This window comes from Aethalodelphis obliquidens, unplaced genomic scaffold (genome assembly GCF_003676395.1).
Source record: "Aethalodelphis obliquidens isolate GAN/ISIS:26980383/991018 unplaced genomic scaffold, ASM367639v1 scaffold78, whole genome shotgun sequence".
NCBI classification, from domain to species: Eukaryota; Metazoa; Chordata; class Mammalia; order Artiodactyla; family Delphinidae; genus Aethalodelphis; species Aethalodelphis obliquidens.
The window spans coordinates 5,472,258-5,488,720 of NW_020838022.1; the positions used below are offsets into that span (position 1 = coordinate 5,472,258).

The following is a 16,463-nucleotide window of genomic DNA, read 5'->3' on the forward strand; positions in this document are numbered from 1 at the left end:
TGTATACGTCCATTTATATAAGGTTCTAGAAAATGCAAACTAATCTATAGGGATTGAAAGGGAATTGTTCGTTGTCTGGGATTTTGGGGGAAGGGAGGGAAGATGGGGTTGAAAGGGCACAAGAACACTTTTTGGGGATGATGGAAAGGTTTATCTGAATTGTGTGTGTGTGTGTGATTGTATCACGGGATGTATACATATGTCAAAATTCATTAAATCATACAACTTAAATATGTGCAATTCATTATGTCAATTATATCTCAGTAAAAGTATAAAAATCATTAGCAAGGAAAACATGTTTGTTTTAAGCCATTAAAACATCTACTGTGGGGCTTCCCTGGTGGCGCAGTGGTTGGGAGTCCGCCTGCTGATGCAGGGGACGCGGGTTCGTGCCCCGGTCCGGGAAGATCCCACATGCCGCGGAGCGGCTGAGCCCGTGAGCCATGGCTGCTGAGCCTGTGCATCCGGAGCCTGTGCTCCGCAACAGGAGAGGCCACAAAAGTGAGAGGCCCGCATACCGGTAAAAAAAAACCAAAAAAAACAAAAAAACATCTACTGTGTACCAGGCACTCTGCTGGGGACAGTGTTCATTAAGGCAGACAAGACCCCTCCTCTAGGGGAGGGTACATTCTGGTGGAGGAGACAGATCGACAAGTGATAATAGTAAAGTCTGGTAAGTGTTACTACAGGGTAAGAAGGGGAAGCCTTGAAAACAGGCAGCAGGATTATCTAAGCTGGTTATTTGGTAGTAGATGCCTAAAACTGCGTTGAAAAGATTCTGAAGCTTAGCAGGATCCCATGCACTAGGAGAGGGTGGTAATGCTGAGTACCACGCATTTGCCCAGATGAGGCTATACTGTTGGCCTTATCATACATTTCCCAATAATATGACTATTTTAACTGGTTATGAAGATGTTTAAGAATAGTTCAGATCTCTTGTTATAGACCAGTTTTTTCCCAGAGCAGGATTTTTAAGGCAGTGTTTCTTGTTGGGGAAACATCAACTTTCTAGACTGTAGTGTAGACAGAGGACAAGTGTTCTTTTGTTCTCAAAAGCTCTGTTTTCAAGTGCTTTTTACCCGTTGATGTCACTGTGTCTGAGCCTTTGCTAAGGGTACTGCAGCTGGATTGTGTAGTGGAGCCAGGTCCAGAAAAAGAATCACTCAAGAATGCAAGTAAACAGGATGTCAGATGTTATCCTTAGTCTATTTCCCTCAACATAGCTTTTTGGCTGCAAAGTAAAATGCCATTCTTCTAGCTTGTGCTTATACACAGTGATGGCTGACGGCAGGCACAATCTTCCTCTGCTTGGCATGTTGTCACTGTGCCACTCAACATGTTTTGCAAGGCATGATTGTGACATATCATCTCGGTGAGACAGTGTGAGGACATGTGGCCATTTCTTGGAAGAATTTCCCAGCCTACCTTCTTTGAGCCCTGTTGTGCCAGCACAGCTCCCCACGAGGCTCAGATCTGTCTGACCTAAGAGCCAGTTGGCATCTTCCTCTTGACAGAAACCAGATTTTCACTGGGGCTAGACTATATATTGACAGCTTCTTCCCAGACTGGCCCATGAGTATCTCATTTCTAAGGTCCCCTGAAGTGCTGGCTCACCTCTGTTTTCCCAGAGCACTCGCTTCCTTCTCTCTCCTCCCTCCCCGGCAGCCTCCTCACTTCCTTCCTTTACAGCTCCTTGCACCCGTTGGTTTTGTGTGTGTGTGTGTGTGTGTGTGTGTGTGTGTGTGTGTGTGTGTATTTCTTCTTCTTCTTTTTTAATCCCAATGAATTTGTTTTGCAGATTTTGAAAAAGAAACCCAGTGTTATCCAGGACTCTTTTTCCCCCCATTCATTCTATTTCCACATCTTTGAGTGTGAGCTCTGTGGTTTTCAAATCCCATAATTGGAGTGGCTTCCACCGTTGTCTAAGAAAAGTTCTTTTAGAGCTTTGCGCTGCAAGCACGAGAAGAGAACTCATAAAAAGGAAGACAACAGCAGATGCAATCGCGGATGTGGCTTAGTCCTTGCAGCTGCCCCAGAGAGCTGTTCGGAGTGTACAGTCCTCAGTAATGAATCCAGAAGAACGCATTGTGACATGGCTTATATCTTTGGGAGTATTAGATTCCCCCAAAAAGACCATCTGTGATCCGGAGGAGTTCTTGAAGTCCTCGCTGAAAAATGGGGTAGTGCTATGCAAACTGATCAACAGACTTAGGCCTGGCTCTATAGAAAAGGTAAGGGAAATTTGCAGTATTTTTGGGGTTGCTTACCACAAGAGAGCAGCAATAATGTCACTCTGGAGATTTTCGATTGCCTGGGTCACGGGACGCTCCTACTTTAATCTCTTTCTAAGACTTCGACTTTCTTTCTGTTTTTGTAGTTGGAAAAAGTCGGAAAATGAAATGTTATCCTTTAGTAATTGGCCACCGAAGATTAGTACAGTAAAAACCTGTTACACCACTGGTGCGAGGGACAAGGAGAACACCCATGTCACGAGCTTGCTCTGTCATAGAGATGCATGTTATACCTCCCTGTGTACTGAGGACATGTTTTGAACTTGGGGTGCATGTGAGTCTGAGGAAAAATGGGATGATTTATAAGAGATACAGATGGTGTTTATTGACGATATGACTAAATTCAGTGTAGATTTTCTTCACAAAGAAATAAAATATCCATTGAAAGAAAGAAAGGCTATTTAGCAACCAGGAGAAATAATCCAAAATGTTACAACACATTCTGTTAAAACAATAGAAACCAAATATATGTTTCAAATGCAACGTGTGTTCAAAGTGAAACTAACCTTACTCTCTTTTAAAAATCCAAAATTGTGAATGTTGGAAACCCATGGTCACGAGGATGTGATTTAAAAAGTGGGCACTGGGACTTCCCTGGTGGTCCAGCGGTTAAGACTCCACGCTCCCAATGCAGGGGGCCTGGGTTCAATCCCTGGTCGGGGAACTAGATCCCACATGCCGTAACTAAAGATTCCTCATGCCGCAGCTAAGACCTGACGCGGCCAAAAAAAAAACAAAAAAAAAGTGGGCACTTTAAGTAAGTTTAAAGGTGGAGCCCTACTATTATTTTCTTAAGGTCAGCAGGGAATGTGAGGCTGAGTACAGTTCTTTTGCTTATAATTTCTCAAACTTGAAAAACAGTGATAAAATGGTGGGAAAATGTTGAGAAATGTGATCAAATGTGGAGAACAGTGAAGGGGAAAATATACTTTTTAATAAATTATCATGAGGAGGAGGGAGGGTGGTAATAGGTTGGAAGCAGGAACCAGGATCAGAAAACTTTCAGGGTCTCTCTAATTTGCTATTACTACACTTTGGCAGAAAGCATGAGAAAAAGTTTGTAAGTAGAGACGGCTTGGGACTAAGGGTTTCGTGACATTTGAAACAAGACCGACCGTTTAGATTTTTGCATCATTTCCTTCAGTGGTTAATTTCTCTTCCTGGATTGACAGCAATGTTGGCCCCGCCTTAAAAAGCCTACCTTATCTACTTATCAGTGAGCGATGCAATGATGTGACCCACGTGTGATGACAGTCTCCAAGTGACATTTGACTCTGTTTCCCTAGTACTGTCTGGAGCCCCAAACTGAAGCTGACTGCACCAACAACATCAATGACTTCCTGAAAGGATGTGCAGCCCTTCAAGTGGAGGTAAGCCCACCCAGGTTGCCTTCCTCGTGGTCATCGTTTTTCACTCTGCTAATGAAGATGGTGTTGTAGTAAAAGTACTTGGTTTATTTTCACTGTGAAACAGAGGAAGCATTTTATGGAAACCATGGTTAAGATTAGTGGTCCCCAGTCGTGGCTTGCTAGTTTGTCTTTTCCAGAAACCAATTCCAAAACAAAACAAAATAAAAATTCAAAATATGTACCTTCTGGACTTCCCTGGTGGTCCAGTTGTTGAGACTCTGCGCTTCCCCTGCAGGGTGAAAGGGTTCGATCCTTGGTCAGGGAACTAATATCCTGCATGCCACCAAAAAAAAAAAAAAAAAAAGAAAAGATAAAGAGAGCAAAATATGGTACCTTTTATCCTACTGTATAGCACAGAGGACTATATTCCATATCCTGTGATAAACCATAATGGAAAAGAATATAAAAAAGAATGTATGGATATGTATAACTGAATCACTTTGCTGTACAGCAGAAATTAACACAACATTGTAAAGCAACTATACTTCAATTAAAAACAAAACAAAAAACAAAACCAAAATATGGTACCTTTAAAAAATAGCACCCAAGCCCTGAAAGCAGGCTTCCGGTGCCAGAGCTTGTATGGTGTGAGTCCCTACTTAAGTGGAGCCCAAAGCAGGCCACTGGCTGCTGCAGAGGGTTACTGTAATCCCCCTGAGTTGGGAAGAGTGGAAAACTTATTGTCACTTTTTCCCACTAACACTTTAGAACAGAGGCCTTGAAAGAACCTGGCCCTGAGGTAGAAATTGTAAATTAAATTACGTTGCATTCTTTTATGTTATGTGGATCCTTACAGTAAGTATAGGGGGTGTTGCTGAAAAGGAGGTGATACTTTCGCCTGTGCGTCAAATTATTTAATGTCTCTGTGCCTCAGTGTTTCTATCTGTAAAATGGACACAATAATAGCTACCTTATGGGGTTGTGGTAAGGATCAAATGAGATACTGCATAATAATTTAGAGCTAAGACCTCCAACCTCCAAAGATCTATGAAGTAATGTATGTAGAATGCTCAGCACAGGATCAAGGACATAAGAAGTATAGATGTGCATTAGTAGTATTACTTGTGGAGAAGCATTAGTAGTGGTTTGAGCCTGGATTCGGACATTAGACGGCTCAGGTTCAAATCTCAGTTTTCTCCCACTAGTAGGTTTATGACGTTGGGCATATTACTTTACTATGCCTCTCTGCCTCAGTCTCCCCACCTGTAAAATGGGAAGGATAGCAGCTCCTGTCTCATAGGATTGGTGTGAGATTTCAATGAATCTGTGTCCCGGAAGAGTGCGTGTTACATAGTAAGTCTTCTCCAAGTGTTAGCTATTAGTAGTAGTAGTACAAGTACCTTTGCCCCAGATAAATTTTGCTTCCTTCAGAATTTTTCCTAAAGTTAGCCATAGCATCAAGCTATGCTTGTCTCTGAATATTTTATTCCGGATTTCCCTATTGCCACATTTTAGCGCTCTGTGTGTGTGTGTTTGTGCATGGGCACGTGAGTGTGTATGGCTTTTGAGGCAAGTGTAACCTACTCTATATCCCTTATGGAATCATGTCTGCTATGAGCAGATCATGGTATTTTCTTTTTTATTTGATAAATAAAAACATGGTGAGGTTGCCCGTGATTTATGCACTCTGAAGCTGTCAGAAGGTATACCGAGCTTATTTGTGGTTCTAAGAATACTAGATGATACAGAAACACCTCCTGGGGGACTTCCCAGGTGGCGCAGTGGTTAAGAATCCGCCTGCAAATGCAGGGGACACGGGTTCGAGCCCTGGTCCAGGAAGACCCCACATGCCGTGGAGAAACTAAGCCCGTGCTCCACAACTACTGAGCCTGCGCTCTAGAGCCCGCGAGCGACAACTACTGAGCCCGTGAGCCGCAACTACTGAAGCCCGTGCGCCTAGAGCCCATGCTCCGCAACAAGAGAAGCCACGGCAATGAGAAGCCCGCGCACTGCAATGAAGAGTAGCCCCCGCTCTCTGCAACTAGAGAAAGCCCGTGCGTAGCAACGAAGACCCAACACAGTCAAAAATAAATAAATAAATAAATTTAAAAAAAAGAAAAAAAGGAACACCTCCTGGGTCTGGCATTGTTGGAGAATGAGTCATTTCACATAAGTGGATTTTTCTGATAACTAATGCTTACTCCATTAATTTTTAGCCACTTTGGATACAAATCTTTCTAAAAAAGTATAACATAATTTTCATTTCTTACATGAAAGGCACCAGGCATATTTTGATTTCTTTTTGATAATTCAGGCTGGCCTGAGCATCAGATGAATATTGTAAGGAGGCAGTATCTGGCATCATGGTTAAGCACGTACCTTCTCTAGTTTGACAGACTTGGGTCAGAGTCTTGACTCTGACTGTGTGACTCTGGGAAAAGTTACTTGGCCTCTCTCTGCTCCAGTTTCCTCATCTGTGTAATGGAGACATTAGTAATATCTACTGCATAGGATTGTTTTAAAGATCAAATGAAATAATGCACTTAGAACACACTTCATATGTCACTGCACATAAGACACGCATAATAGCTGCTCACATTCTTATTACTAGGTAGTTTTGTACACAAAATTATGCCTGTAAAAAAAAAAAAAGCAAAATTATGTCTGTAAGGGGTGTATAGCAGCCATACCAAGGCACTCCTAGAACCCCGAGGGAAGCCTAATAAAATCAGCACATAAGGAATGAGACTGAAAGCAAAGCTGGGGTGTACTCAAGCAGCCAAGAATACTGACCATCCAGTCTCAAGCTCCCAAGTAGCTAGGGAGACAGACATCAACATAAATATTTGCAAACTTAAAAAAATTAATTATTTAAAAATTGAATATATTTGACATACAACATGGTGTAAATTTAAGGTGTACAATGTGTTACTTTGATACATTTATATATTGTAATATAACTGCCGTTGTAGCTCACATCACCTAAGTATAGTACAATATTGTTCTCTGTGTTCACTACAGCGGGCATTAGAGCACTACGGCATATTTGCTACTCCTTGCAAGTTGGTACCCTTAAACAACGTCACTTTTCATACCCTACCCCCACCCCTTGGTAACCACCATTTGACTCTCTGTTTTTTTATGTTTGACTTTTTTAGATTCCACATATAAGTGAGACCATACAGTATTTTTCTTTCTCTGTTTGACTTATCTCACTTAGCATAATGTGCTCCAGTTCCATCCCTATTGTCGCAAATGGCAGAATGTCCTCCTTTCTCATGGCTGAATAACAGTCCATTGTGTGTATATGCCACAGCTTTCTTTATCCATTCACCCACTGATGGGTATTTAGATTGTTTCCGTATCTTGTCACTTTAGAGTATCTCTCAGACAGTGCCTAGTATAGGGCGTGCTGAATACTTTTTTGATGACGCTATAAAACTGTTAATGTATGAAAAGCAGGAAGAGCAGGGCTTGATTATTGCCAAGAGCACACTATTATTTATATAAAAAAGAGTGGCAGCTTAAAATGGTCAATTTGGAAATGTAGAAAAATGAAGCTGGAGATGCAGCAGAACACTGACAATTTGAGTGTTGGTTGTGGGGCACAGTGACCACATGAAAGAGCTGTTGCCTTCTGACCCTCTGGGTGGCCAGTTGGCCTCTGCAAGTGACCTCCATCTTTGTGTTCTCATATGGCTACAGTGTCCTAGGGTCTCTAGGGGATCACACAGCTAGCAACTGGTCAGGGAAGTCTGCTGAGACACCTGGGAGACAAAGGTATCTCTGAAGCACCTCCCAGACTTTGATAGTTTCTCTTTTTTTTCTAATATTTCCCCTTTTTCTTTTTTTAATTTAATTTAATTTTTAAAAATTATTTTTTATTGAATGAAAAATCCTTTAAATTCTATAGTGCTTTACAAATTTCAAAAGTTTCACACACATGATTTCATATAATCCCATAATAACCCCTTTTTTTCCCCTCTACCCCTATATTGCCCCTCCCACCTTCCCTCTCCCCACAGGTAACCACTAGCTTGTTCTCTATATCTGTGAGTCTGCTTTTTTTTGGTTTTATTCACTAGTTTGTTGTATTTTTTAGATTCCACATATAAGTGATATCATACAGTATTTGTCTTTCTCTGTCTGACTTATTTCACTTAGCATAATGCCAAGTCCATCCATGTTGCTGCATATGGTAAAATTTTCTTCTTTTTATGGCTGAGTGGTATTCCATTGTGTGTGTGTGTGTGTGTATAATATATCGCATATTCTTTATCCATTCATCTGTTGATGGACACTTAGGTTGCTTCCATACCTTGGCAATTGTAAACAATGCTGCTATGAACATTGGGGTGCATGTATCTTTTCGAATTCGTGTTTTTGCTTTTTTTGGTTATATACCCAGGAGTGGAATTGCTGGGTCACATGGTAGTTCTATTTTTAGAGAAACCTCCATACTGTTTTCTACATTTCTACAAACCTACAAACCTAATATACAAACCTACAAACCTAACATACACCTAATATACAAACCTAATCTACAAACCTAATATATAATGTTTTCTACATTTCCTACATTTCTACAAAACTCTATTTTTGAGAAACCTCTATACTGTTTTCCACAGTGACTGCACCAATTTATTTATTTGTTTGTTTATTTATTTATTTATTTTAAATGTATTAATTGGCTGCATCGGGTCTTTGTTGCTGCGCATGGGCTTTACTTGCGGTGAGCAGGGGCTACTCTTTGTTGCGGTGCGCAGGTTTCTCATTGCGGTGGCTACTGTTGTTGCGGAGCGTGGGCTCTAGGGCACGTGGACTTCATTAGTTGTGGCACGCAGGCCCAGTAGTCTTGGTGCACGGGCTTAGTTACTCCGCGGCATGTGGGATCTTCCCAGACCAGGGCTCGAACCCGTGTCCCCTGCATTGGCAGGAGGATTCTTAACCACTGCACCATCAGGGAAGCCCTGCACCAATTTATATTCCCACCAACAGTGTAGGAAGGTTCCCTTTTCTCCACAACCTCCCCAACATTTGTTATCTGTGTTCTTTTTCGTGATAGCCATTCTGACAGGTGTGAGGTGATATCTCATTGTGTTTTTTTTTTTTTTTTTGCGGTACGTGGGCCTCTCACTGTTGTGGCCTCTCCCGCTGCGGAGCACAGGCTCCGGATGCACAGGCTCAGCGGCCATGGCTCACAGGCCCAGCCGCTCCGCGGCATGTGGGATCTTCCCGGACCGGGGCACGAAGCCGCATTCCCTGCATCGGCAGGTGGACTCTCAACCTGCCACCAGGGAAGCCCCTCATTGTGGTTTTGATTTGCATTTCCCTGATGATTAGTGCGATGTTGAGCATCTTTTCATGTGCCTGTTGGCCATCTGCATTTCCTCTTTGGAAAAATGTCTATTCAGGTCTTCTGCCTAGTTTTTAATTTGGTTGTCTGTTTTTTCGATTGAGTTGTATGAGCTGTTTATATATGTTGGATATTAACTCCTTATTGGTCATATCATTTGCAAAGATTTTCTCCCATTCAGTAGGTTGTCTTTTCATTTTGTCAATGGTTTCCTTTGCTGTGCAAAAGCTTTTAAGTTTGATTAGGTCCCATTTGTTTATTTTTGTTTTTATTTCCTTTGCTTTAGCAGAAGGATCCAGAAAAATATTGCTGTGATTTATGTCCAAGAGTGTTATGCCTATGTTTTCCTCTAGGAGTGTTATAGTATCCAATCTTTAATCCATTTTGAGTTTATTTTTGTGTATGGTGTTAGAGAATGTGCTAATTTCATTCTTTTACAAGTAGCTGTCCAGTTTTCCCAGCACCACTTATTGAAGAGACTGTCTTTTCTCCATTGTATATTCTTGCCGCCTTTGTCATTGATTAATTGACCATAAGTGTGTGGGTTTTTTTCTGGGCTCTCTGTTCTGTTACATTGATCAATGTGTCTGTTTTTGTGCTAGTACCATACTCTTTTGATTACTGTAGCTTTGTAGTATAGTCTGAAGTCAGAGAGCATAATTCCTCCAGCTCTGTTCTTCTTTCTCAAGATTTTTTTGGCTATTTGGGGTCTTTTGTGTTTCCACACAAATTTTAAAATTATTTGTTCTAGTCCTGTAAAAAATGCCATTGGTATTTTGATGACAGTATCTTTTGAAACACGAAGTTTTAAAATTTTGATGAAGTCAAATTCATCTTTTTTTCTTTCGTTGCTTGTGTTTTGGGTATCATAGCTAAGAAAACCATTGCCTGGTGCAAGGTCATGAAGATTTACTCCTACATTTTCTTCTAAGAGTGTTCAAGTTTTGCTCTTACATTTAGTTATTTGATCCATTTTGAGTTAGTTTTTGCGTATGGTGTGAAATAGGTGTCCAAATTCATTCTTTTGCATGTGGATATCCAGTTGTCTTAACACCATTTGTTGAAAAGACTATTCTTTCCCCCACTGAATTGCTTAATGTAGCTGTGTAGTAAGTTTTCAAATCAGAAAGCATGAGCCCTCCAACGTTGTTCTTCATTTTCAAAATAATTTTGGCTATTCTGGATCCCTTGTGTGCCCGTATAGATTTTAGGATAAGTCTGTCCATTTCTGCAAAAAAGCCAGCTGGAATTTTAATAAGGATTGTGTTCAGTCTGTATATTACTTTGGGGAATATTGCCATCTGAACAATATTAAGTCTTCTGATCCATAAACACAGGATGTCTTTCCATTGATTTAGGTCTTTAAAATTTCATTCAACAATGTTTTGTAATTTTCAGTGTACACGCCTTATATCTCCTTGGTCCAATTTATTCCAAAGTATTTTATTCCTTTTGATACTACTACAAATATAATTTTTTTCTTAATTTCATATTTGGGTTGTTCATTGCAAGTGCATAGAAATACAGTTGATTTTTGTATATTGATCTTGTGTCCTTCAACTTTAACTTGTTCATTAGTTCTAATAGTTTATTGGATTCCGTGTGATTTTCTTGTACAAAATCATGTCATCTGTGCACAGAGATACTTTTGCTTCTTCCTTTCCAATCTGGATGCCTTTTATTTCATTTTCTTGACTAATATGCCTGGCTGAAACCTTCTATACAGTGTTGAATGGAAGTGATGAGAGTGGACAGCCTAGTCTTGTTTTTGATCTTAGGGGGAAGCTTTCAATTTTTCACCATTAAGCATCATGATAGTTGTGGGTTTTCAATGCTCTTTATCAGGTTGAAGGTGTTCCCTTCTATTCCTAGGTTTTGAGTGTTTTTATCACGAAAGGGTGCCAGATTTTGTCAAATGCTTTTTCTGCATCTGTTAAGATGACCACTGATTTTGTCCTTTATTGTACTGCTATGTTGTGTTACACTGATTAATTTTCATCTGTTAAATCAATCTTGCATTCCTGGGATAAATACCAGTGGATCATGTTGTATGTGCACATAGAGGTTTGTGCACATCTGTCATTATTCTTGTTGCATCTTTCTTCATAGAAATGGAATTACTGTGTGAAAATTTGATACTCTGAAATTCCTCTACAAAAATGCTGAAGTTATACTCTTACCAATAGTGTAGAAAGTGCCTTCTTCATGTCCCTGGTGGCCCTGGATATTATTTATCTTCAATGTTTGCTAAAACGTTGGGTGAAAATGGTATTTCATTTATTGCTATAATTTGACTTCCATGATTCCTAGTGAGTTTGGATATCTCTCATGCCTTTATAGTTCATTTGTATTTCCTTTTCTGCAAAACAAATACATCTTTCTTATTTATTTATTTACAGAATGGAGGGGGCAGGGAGGACACTCAGGCCTCAAGAGAAAATCTTCCAGAACATATGGAAGAATCCTCATGTCTAGGTAGTGTGTCGCTAATGTGACCAGGAAGCCCCTTGACAGCACTGTCCTAGCAATGCTAGTTTTGTCTTTGTTCTGCGCTTGAACTTGGCGGGAATCAGGGACAGATACAGTTCTTGCGATCATTTGAGAGTGGCCAGGGTGCTACCTCTCTGATTGCATGGTCCTGGCTACAGCCCCAGGAAGGACTGGTGTGTCTCAGCTCTAGTCCTCTGGTTTTCCTTTCAGCCAGCCTTTCTCCCTGCCTCATCCCCAACAGGTACTTCTGCTTTGTCACCTGCCACCCTTATGACCCGCATATTGCCAGGGATACCCTACCCTCTCCTATTCTGCTCCTGGGCCAACCCTACTTTGTAAAAAAGATGTTTTGTTCATGAAGGATATCATTGAATGTACATGAGGCTCAGTTAGTGCTTCTGTCTCTCTTTCTCCCTCCTTCTCTCTGTCTCTCTCATCAGCTGGTATCAGTATGGCTTTTTCTTTGCCCCCTCCTGTCTCCGTCTCACTGCCTCCGTCTCACTGCCTCCTGTCTGCCTTGTCACTGGAACAGCAGGGGCGCCCTCCCCAAAGTGGGGCCTGTGGGATGGACGATCTGCCGTTTCCCAGGGGCTGCTCTCCTCACGAGTCAAGGCGAAATCTCCGGTAAGAGAGCTCCGGCTCTAGGAGAGCAAAGCCTTCCTGGAGCCAAGTGCCTGGACTGAGGCAGAAGGCCAGGCAACAAAGCAGTAGCTGCAGTGGGTAGCAGCAGACCTTCCTTCAGACCCTGAACCTGCCACCTTCTTTCGGAGAAGTCACAGTCCCCTTCCCTCGGCCTCGGCTGACTCATCTGTAAAATGAAGAGACTGGAGTAGTGATTGGTAATGTCTCACTGTTGGACGCTGTTTTTAACTGGCCCGTTTCCATCAGTTCCCGCTGGGGAAAGCCTGTATATTTAGCCGCTCAGTTTGAGCTAGTGGGAAGACTAAAGAGGATTTTGTAAGTTGTTGGTCTTTTTTTTTTTCTTTCTGTTGAGCCAATCTGACACTCCTACTGGAATTGCCGTGAGTTACATCAAATGACACCCATGACTCTGGCCATCCTAATCTACCGACTGCATTGTATTTCTGTAAAAACTGGACTTCAAGTAAGGTCGGAAATATTTCCCATCTATCACGAACCTTTTCATTCTCCATCAAAGAGACGATCTGATGTGGGGCCTGTTATCCGAGAGTCCGGGAAGGGCAGCCAGGACAGCTGGGGGAAAGGAGGGATGTGGAGGGCCGCTGGAGAGCGCTTCCTTGCTGGGGTGTCTCAGCGGCTCACCAAAGAGCTTGGGGGGTCCGAACTGCGTCGGGGGCTGGAGGAGGAAGCGGGCCACCAGGCAGGGCTGCTCTGTGAGGCCGGGATTCCCACCCGAGGCTCTGGCAGAGGCCCGCTACAGGCCAGGCGGCGGCAGCCCGGGGCTCGGGGCCGAACTGGGCGGCAGCAGCATGCGCAGTGTGGCCGCCGCTGCTCCGCGGTTTCTGCTGCTGCCACAGCTACCCGGGCGGCGGCGGCGGCAGCGGCGGCGGCGGCGGCGGCTCTACCCTGCGCCGCTGTCACTTCCAGTTCCTACTTCGGCGATCCAGGTCCGGGTCACTGCTTCCACGCCGCTGGCCCGGTCCCTCCAGGCCGCTTTCCCTCCCGAGCTCTGGGCGCCGGGCTGGAGGGGGCCAGCGAGGTACTGAGAGCAGGGTCCGGAGCGGCCGCGAAGGCGGCTTCCCAGGGCAGCCGCTGCCCGTCCGCCGCTGCCCCTCGCGCCCTCGACCGGCTCGCCGCCAGCGCACCCAGCGGGGCGCGTCTCCCGCACCCAGCTTTCCGCCCTCCCAGCGGCCCCGCCGCTCTGGAAACAAGAACTTGAGGGCAAGAATCTGCCTTCCCTTTATATTAAAAAAAAAGGGTGGCATTAAAAAAAATCCCCGGACTGGAGAGGTTGCGGGCGCTGCACGGAGTTTGGAGACGGGCGCCCCCTCCTCGCCCGCGTCCAGGAGCAAAGTTGCAGCCGCCCCTCCCCGCCCCGGAGAGCCGAGCCCAGCTCTCCAGTTTCGCCCTGGTGGCGGCCGCGCTCGGGGCAGGGTCCCAGCTCCGGCCGGGTGGAACTGTTCCCGCAGCCTTGGCACGGGCTCGGCCGCCCGCTCACCGGCCCCGTGACTCGGGAGGGCGAGCGGCTTCCCGGAGGCGGCGGCGGCGCGGCTGGACCGAGCGAGCAACCGGAGGAGCAGCGGGCAGCGGCCGAGCCAGGTGACCTGCCCCGGGGCGAGGGCGTCAGGGGAAGGGAAGCGCGCGAGGGCCTGGGGTGGGGGCGAAGGACCCCGGTTGGAGAGGAGCCGCCTTTCCTCCCCGGGCCGTGGCCGCGGGGTCCGTCCTCCGCCAGGGCCTCGCGGGGCTCTGAGCTCCGGGGTGCGGGGAGCGGGGGCGGGGGCCGCGGGCGGAGAGCTGGGAAGCGCCAAACTTAGGGGCGAGTTGTCCGCCTCTGGCCGCGAGCTTTGCATCAGACCGGATTCCTTCTTTCCCCCGGAACCAGGGCGGTAGTCAACAGTACTATTTTTTTGATACTAACTTGACCTCCCCCCACCCCTCAACCCCCGGCATCTGTACATTTGGGGGTATTTTCGGTGTTGAGTACACAGGTCTGTCGCAGGAATGGTCTGTGGATGGGGAAAGTCCTGTATCTCCAAGGTGTTCAACGTGCCTGTGGTTAATTTCGAGTTTTCATTTTCCAGTCATTTAGGAACCCAACAGGTATGTGAGCGATTTCGTTTCTTAGCTCTAGAGTGGAGAGCCCTTAAGTTTATCTCTGTCTCTTCGAGAATCTTATATATTTACATTTGGTTTGATATTGTTTTTGAATCTAGGGGTGACTCACATGATTTTTTTTTCTTTTCTTAATGCGTAGTGGGAGTAAAAATAGAGTCCTAAGGGAATATATTTTTCTATGCAACTATGTATATTTTTGTCAAGAAAAGCTTCACATAAACCAAAAACCATTACAGAATAGGAGACAACTTTTAAGGCAAGATTCTAAGGTCCAAACTGCTTTTCTAACTTATATTTGCCTGGGAACCCCACAATTTGTCCTTGAACTTCCTGTCTTAATTTTTGACATTGACCATGGTAAGAGGAGCTCGGATGACATCATTTGCTCGAGCCACAGTTCTGGTGTTCCGTGACTGAGAGCGCCTGTCTCCAAAACGTAAGGCCTGGGCTTGCCCTTGTACTTCAGCTGAGGCATTTCCAAGGATTTCTCTTAAGCAAAGTATTATGCTACATGCCAGGCAGTGCTGCAGTCTCTTCTTACATAAGCGAGCTTCAGGCTGGTGGAGTCTCTGCGTACACTTGGAGCAGTTAATATCAGAGAGTTCTCAGTCTTGGGGAGGGAGGGTGGTGGTTGGTGATTGGAGTTTGGAAAAAAGTAAATTTCCAGTCTTGCCTTTCTTTGCTGCTTCAGTTTTTGGAAAGCTTTCTACTTATCTTATCTGAAACTCACTGTGCCCTTGTAAAGGCTGTAGGAGAGATGGCATTACTTTCATTGGCCAGAGAAACAGAAAAGTTTAGTGAAGCAAAGTCATACAGCTGACGGGTGGTATCATCAAAACTCTCACCTGAATCTCCTGCTCTCAGCCCAGGATTCTGTTTTGTTTGTTTGTTTTTACGAAAACATGACATTTTATACAAAAGTGTTTCATTTGGCACATTTCATGGATGGTATGCCTTCCAAGCTATTAATTTTTTCTATTCTTTTTGCCAACTCACATGGCTAGTGCTGTTCTTAGGAGTGAGGACAGGGACAAAGCTTTCCAAAGGAGAGTCTGTGGTTTGTATTTACCTACAGTCTGCCGCCCCTCCGTTCACCTTCCGGGGTAGCAGGTGCTGAACAGAGTGAGCGACCAGGGCCCAGAAATGTCCGACATTCGTTTGACATCACTAGCCCAAGTATAATATTACTTCAGTCTTTACAAAGAAACTCATTCAGGAGGGGAAATTGGAGAGCGTGAGTTTTGTTCGTTAACAGCAATCTGCTCATCACTGGAACTTAGACACAAAGGAGGAAAAGGAGTTGAGTACCTACCATTTCTCAAGCACCTACTATGTTCTAGGTACTGTGCTAGGTGCTTTAAGTATATTATTTTATTTAATCCTCACAACAATCCTGGGAGGGAGGGGATATTGTTCCCATTATACTGAGGTTTGGGGATGATGCAGACAAATGCCACACACTGCCAGTGCAAAATGGAGCCAGAATGTAATTGTTGACGTACCTTACTTCAGAACTTGTTCCCTTTGCTACGTGCCAGGCTATCCCCCCAGAGGAGCTGTTGATACATACAGGAACGCCTAACCTTGGTTTGCACACGTGGCTGCACATTAGAGCCACCTGGGGTGTTTTTTAAAAATACAAATGTTGGGATCTCCCCACACTGAGCTTTTGGGTTAATTGGTCTGCAGTGAGACCCAGGCCTTGGTATTTCTTGTTCTTTTTTTTAATGTTTAAATGAATTTTCTATTGCCATATAGCATGAATTCAGGAAACTGCACAAATCCTAAGTAGAGTTTGATGAATCCTTACAAACTGAACACATCTGTACAGTCAGCACACCGATTAAGAAACACACCATCATCAGCATTCAAAAGCCACCTGCCTTGTGCCCCTTCCCAGTCACTACCCCTCACCAGTGGGCACCACTGCCCTGACTTCTAAGACAATAGATTCCTTTTTTTCTGTCTTGTACTTTATATGGGTGGAATCATATAGTATGTATCTGTTTGTATAAGATTTCTCTCACTCAGGGTAATATTTGTACGAGTTCCCCATGTCATTCTTTCTTTTTTATTGCTAGTAGTATTCCACCATGTGGATGTCCGCTATTTTGTTTATCCATTCACCTGTTGATGGACATCTGGGTTGTTTCCAGTTTGGAGTTGCTATGAACAATGCTACTATGAATATTCCTGCGCATGTCTTCTGGTGCACATTTC

The 16,463-nt window shown here is 44.1% G+C and overlaps 1 protein-coding gene across 8 annotated transcripts in view; it reads left to right on the plus strand.

Moving 5' to 3' along the window:
• The first annotated feature begins 1,782 nt into the window (after positions 1-1,782).
• The window catches only part of ARHGEF6 (Rac/Cdc42 guanine nucleotide exchange factor 6), a 119,490-nt gene continuing 104,809 nt past the window's right edge, over positions 1,783-16,463 (plus strand). For 2 of the 8 annotated variants that reach the window (XM_027092493.1, XM_027092497.1), the window contains exons 1-2: positions 2,043-2,231; positions 3,578-3,661. In XM_027092493.1, the coding sequence (XP_026948294.1) occupies positions 2,067-2,231; positions 3,578-3,661 (249 nt within the window). In that variant the 5' untranslated portion in view covers positions 2,043-2,066. Of the gene's footprint in view, positions 2,232-3,577; positions 3,662-12,575; positions 12,597-13,070; positions 13,728-16,463 lie in introns of those variants that run through there. The other 6 variants (XM_027092496.1, XM_027092498.1, XM_027092494.1 and 3 more) reach the window with 6 other exon arrangements.